The sequence below is a fragment of the Lathyrus oleraceus genome, chromosome 2, assembly GCF_024323335.1.
Source record: "Lathyrus oleraceus cultivar Zhongwan6 chromosome 2, CAAS_Psat_ZW6_1.0, whole genome shotgun sequence".
Lineage (NCBI taxonomy): Eukaryota > Viridiplantae > Streptophyta > Magnoliopsida > Fabales > Fabaceae > Lathyrus > Lathyrus oleraceus.
This window is the reverse complement of record NC_066580.1, coordinates 64,058,325-64,062,818: the sequence shown is the minus strand read 5'-3', so window position 1 is coordinate 64,062,818 and position 4,494 is coordinate 64,058,325. Positions and strand designations below refer to the sequence as shown.

General features: G+C 34.5%; 1 protein-coding gene across 1 annotated transcript; it reads right to left on the bottom strand.

Moving 5' to 3' along the window:
- Positions 1 to 232: 232 nt before the first annotated feature.
- Positions 233 to 3,319, bottom strand: LOC127118109 (probable leucine-rich repeat receptor-like protein kinase IMK3). The gene is made up of 3 exons (XM_051048254.1): positions 2,896 to 3,319; positions 1,134 to 2,790; positions 233 to 1,036 (listed from the first exon to the last, which is right to left on the bottom strand). Exons 2-3 carry the CDS (start codon positions 2,767 to 2,769, stop codon positions 423 to 425), a joined length of 2,250 nt encoding a protein of 749 aa, XP_050904211.1. The 5' UTR covers positions 2,770 to 2,790; positions 2,896 to 3,319; the 3' UTR covers positions 233 to 422.
- Positions 3,320 to 4,494: the final 1,175 nt, after the last annotated feature.

Below are 4,494 nucleotides of genomic sequence, written 5' to 3'. Positions count from 1 at the left end.
TTTCATGCACATTCAGTCTAATTATTTATTTATTTATTTAAATTTAAAATCAATTATTTAAAATTTAAACCGTTTAATCTCGATCCAACATTACGTGATTGCAGAAAAACAATGATATCAGGGGATCTGATTTCACTCCTTGGCATCATTAGAATGTGAAGAAATTATTGCATGGTTTTTGTATGTGAGGAAATCTAAAACATTTTAAAATTTTTGAGAGGAGAAGAGAAAGTTGAACAAGCTAATTTCCATTATGAAACGATGAAGTGTTAAAGAGGAAACACTCACTGAATTAAAATACATTAGTATGTACATACATACACACTCAAACATGCAAAAAAATGTAATCAATAAATAAGAATGAAAGAATAACAAAAACACTATCCTAAACAATGCAAAAGTTGTGACACACATGATGCAATTTATTCACTTGTAGGAATGGCTCCTTCATCACTAGAAATGCCTGATGATATCATCTGTGGTCTAATCTCTTCAAGCTGTTGAAGTATCATCTGAACTTCCGGTCGTGCTGATGGAGAAGGATCAACACAATGCAAAGCAAGTTTCAAAGTGTTCAACAACTCATCGCCATTTGTTGATGAATCTCTCATCAAATCAACATCGAAAACCTCGTTTGTCCACTCCTCTTTAACAATAGATGCAACCCATTGAGGTAAATCAACACCATTCATTGCCTCACCAGGTGGCTTTCTTGTTAGTAGTTCTAACAAGATTACACCAAGACTGTATACATCGGTTTTCGTGTTCGCTTTCTTTAGCTTCGATAGCTCGGGAGCTCGGTATCCTAACGCACCGGCCGTAGCAATCACGTTAGAGTTAGCAGCTGTTGTCATCAACCTTGATAGACCAAAGTCTGCTATTTTGGCATTTGTGTTCTCATCAAGTAACACATTGCTTGAAGTTAGGTTCCCATGTATGATGTTTTCGTGTGAATGTAGGTATAACATGCCGCGAGCCATGCCTTGTGCTATGTTCATCCTTGTTGCCCAATCAATTCTTGTTTCAGGTCCATGAGCTGCAAGAGAGTAGAAAACAATCAAGTTGATTCATCAATAAACAAACAATCTTTGCAATCATGATTATGTTATGGCAAACTTTTACATTAGACATACCATGTAGGAATGATGCAAGACTTCCTTTAGGCATGTAATCAAAAACCAGAAGCTTTTCTCCTTTTGGTCCTAAGTAATAGGCTCTCATTGCCAAAAGATTTTCGTGTCGAATTCTTCCTAGAACACTAACTTCAGATTCAAATTCTCTCTGATTCTTAGTGATTTTTTCCCTCAATCTTTTCACTGCAGCTTGACTACCATCTTCTAATGTTGCCTTATACACTGTTCCATAGGTGCTCTTTCCCATTATCTCAGCAGTTGCACACAAGAGATCGTCGGCCGTGAAAGCGAGCGGTCCATCAAAATGTACTAGTTTGCCTCCCGCATCACCGCCCGCTTCAACTTCTCCGCCGATAGGAGGGACTCCTTTTCCTGCCCTGGCAGAAGCCGCTCCTGATCTCGCAGTAACGTGCCCCTCTTCGTCATTCGATGTTTTTCTCTTCCGGAACAGGCAGAAGAGCAGGATACAGCACACTGTTATCAGGACTACAAGTAACACTCCTGCTACAATTAGGATTATATCTTTAGTACCAAGTTTCTTATGATGCCGATGTTTCGATACTTCAGAAGGTGCGCCTTCTCCTTCCGAAGGGGCCGGAGAGGAACATTGAGTTGAAGGACTATAACCACACAGTTGAACATTTCCCACAAATGAGCTTGAGTTAAATTTCTGTGCTAGTAAAGTTGGAACAGGACCGGAGAGATTATTATGAGAAACATTGAAGAAACTAAGAATAAGTAGATTGTCAAATGAGACAGGAATTTCTCCACTGAGATTATTCAGTGACAAATCAAGCTGTTTAAGATTTGAAATCTTTCCAATACTTTGAGGAATGTGTCCACTAAAATGGTTATTACTAAGAGAAATCTCTCTAAGCTCCCTTAAATCACCTAAAGAACCAGGAATGGTTCCCGTCAAGAAATTATGATCCAAGACAAGATTTTGAAGGCTAATTAATCCATTTTTCAAACTAGGAATAGAACCTGAGAGATTATTGTGTTGAAGGGACATAAAAGTGAGAGAATTCAAACTAGTTAAGCTAGTTGGTATTGAACCAGACAAAGAATTGAAGCTCAAGTTAAGCCAATAAAGCTTAGTGGAATTTCCAAAACTCTCAGGGATTGTTCCTGTGAGCAAATTGTTACTGAAGTCTAAAGATTGAAGCAAAGGACAAGAACCTAATGAAGAAGGGATTGAACCTGTTAACCTGTTGTTAAAGAGCTGAAGTCCTCTTAGATTAACGAGAAGTCCTAAAGATGAAGGGATTGAACCAGTAATGTGGTTGTTATGAAGACTAAGCTTTCTGAGACCTTGAAGTTGACCTATCCTATCAGTGATTTGTCCCTTTAACCCTTTCCATGGAAGCTGGATCACAATGACTTGTCCTTGAGCACACTTGATTCCAAGCCAAGCTCCTGAACATGCTCCAAAGCCACTGTCGTTCCATGTTTTCAAGAACCCTTTTGGATCAATTAGCTCCTGTTTGAAGGCTTGAAGTGCGAGGAAATTTGACTGTGTTACAACAACTCCATCCCAACGCTCTTCACATGAAACTGGATTCGTTATAAAATGGACCCAGATGATGAAAATGAAAAATAGCCTGTAAAAATAGTGTCTTTCTGCTGCATTAGTCATCCCAATCCCAAGTTGCAAAATCTGAAAAGGGTTATTGTAAGAAAAACATAAAGTTAGAATTTTTATCTTCATTAAGAACAAGTTAACAAGAACAATGAATAGGGTAAGATAGGAGTAAAAGATTACATGGTGTGTGTTGTTGTTAGTGTCCTTAAAGACACTACTGTATTTGAAATGTGAGAGAAGAGAGTGAAAAAAGAAAGATCATAGAAATGAAACAGTAGAAGAAGAGTTATGGAAGATGGTTTTGTAATGGGGAAGAGAGAGAGAGAGAAGAAGAAGCACGTGATTGATGGTCATAAGAAAGAGTGAGTGGGGCGCGGGGTATTGAGGAATCTTGTGTTGGGAAGAGAGAGAGAGAGAGGGAGCAGAAACTGTGAAGACAATTGTCAGGTGAAAAGAAACTCTTCTTAAAATCACAAACGGCTAGTTTTGTTAAAATTATTGTACTAGTATTTCTTGTTCGGTAAAAATAGACTATTCATTCATGGTTATTTGTATGAGTGGTGATTGACGTTGAATTTATGTATAATCACACTTCGATCTTCTGTAATTATGATTAGAAGAGAGTTGAAATAATTTAATATCATAAGTGACTCCGAAGTAACTGCATAACGGTTGAGACTAATCTATCAAGCAGAATCATAATGTACAGAGGAAAAACTCTCTAAAAACTTTAACAATGTTTTTAGAGAGTTAGAAATCAGATTATTTAAAGAGCTCCATTAATATTTTATTGGCTTTTGGTTGTTACATTTATGATTGTTATTAGGGTTATTATTATTGGTTTTCTTGATTTGGTTGTGTTGAGTGTTGAAGAGGTTAAGAAGTGAGGAGATAATAAAAGAAAGGCATTAAGTTTCTTTTATTGCATGTCCGAACTCCAAAGTTCCAACGGCTAGTTTTTTTCTTCTATAATGTGTAGGACCGACCAGCCCATTTCTGAGCAGCATTGTTCAGTTTTGGATAGGAAAATTACAAAATGAAATTAAATGACTTAATTACCCTTGCCAATTATCATATGTAGATCTATATATACTCCTTATGTTTGGGAAACATGATGTGGTCACGTAGGATAGTTTGACCATAAATTGACAAAAATAGTATAAGGTTAATTATAGATTTTAAAGATGTGTAACTCTAAAACATGATTGTATTCCGGCATGAATTATAAGAAAAAACTTTTTTTTATATTATATAAAAGAATAATTCACTTTTAATTAAATTATCAGTTTTTAATAATATTAAATAATTAATATAAACGTAATTTTGTAAAAAAATATTAAATTTATTGATATGGGCTTATATTCGTCAAATACTTTAAAATATATTTGTTTATAAATAAGGTTGAAAAGAATATATTATTTGCTAAAAAATTTAAAATAAAATGATTATATTATGAATGAGATAAATAAGAGAGCAAAATTATAATTAAATAAAATATATAAATAAAAATTTAATAAATGTCATTACATAAAATATAAAAATTAATTGTTTGGCATGAAAATCAAAATCAATGTAGTCGATTGCAAAGAAAATTTTAACTTTTTTTTTTTACCGTGGAAAACATACTAACTTGCAAAAAGTTAATATTACAATGCTCAAATTATTATGAGAGTGTGCCGGGTGAATATAATTTGAATTCAAAAATTATTTGAGAAATGACATATTTTTCTCTTATATACTCGGTCTATCCCAAATTATAATTCATTTTGAAAATAAAAT

What these genes read in the sequence shown, in the direction of transcription:
- LOC127118109 (XM_051048254.1), bottom strand. Translation starts at nt 2,769, where the DNA reads ATGACTAATGCAGCAGAAAGACACTATTTTTACAGGCTATTTTTCATT. An exon ending in TCTTGCATCATTCCTACATG is followed by an intron (nt 1,037 to 1,133) that starts GTATGTCTAATG and finishes ACTCTCTTGCAG; the next exon opens with CTCATGGACCTGAAACAAGA.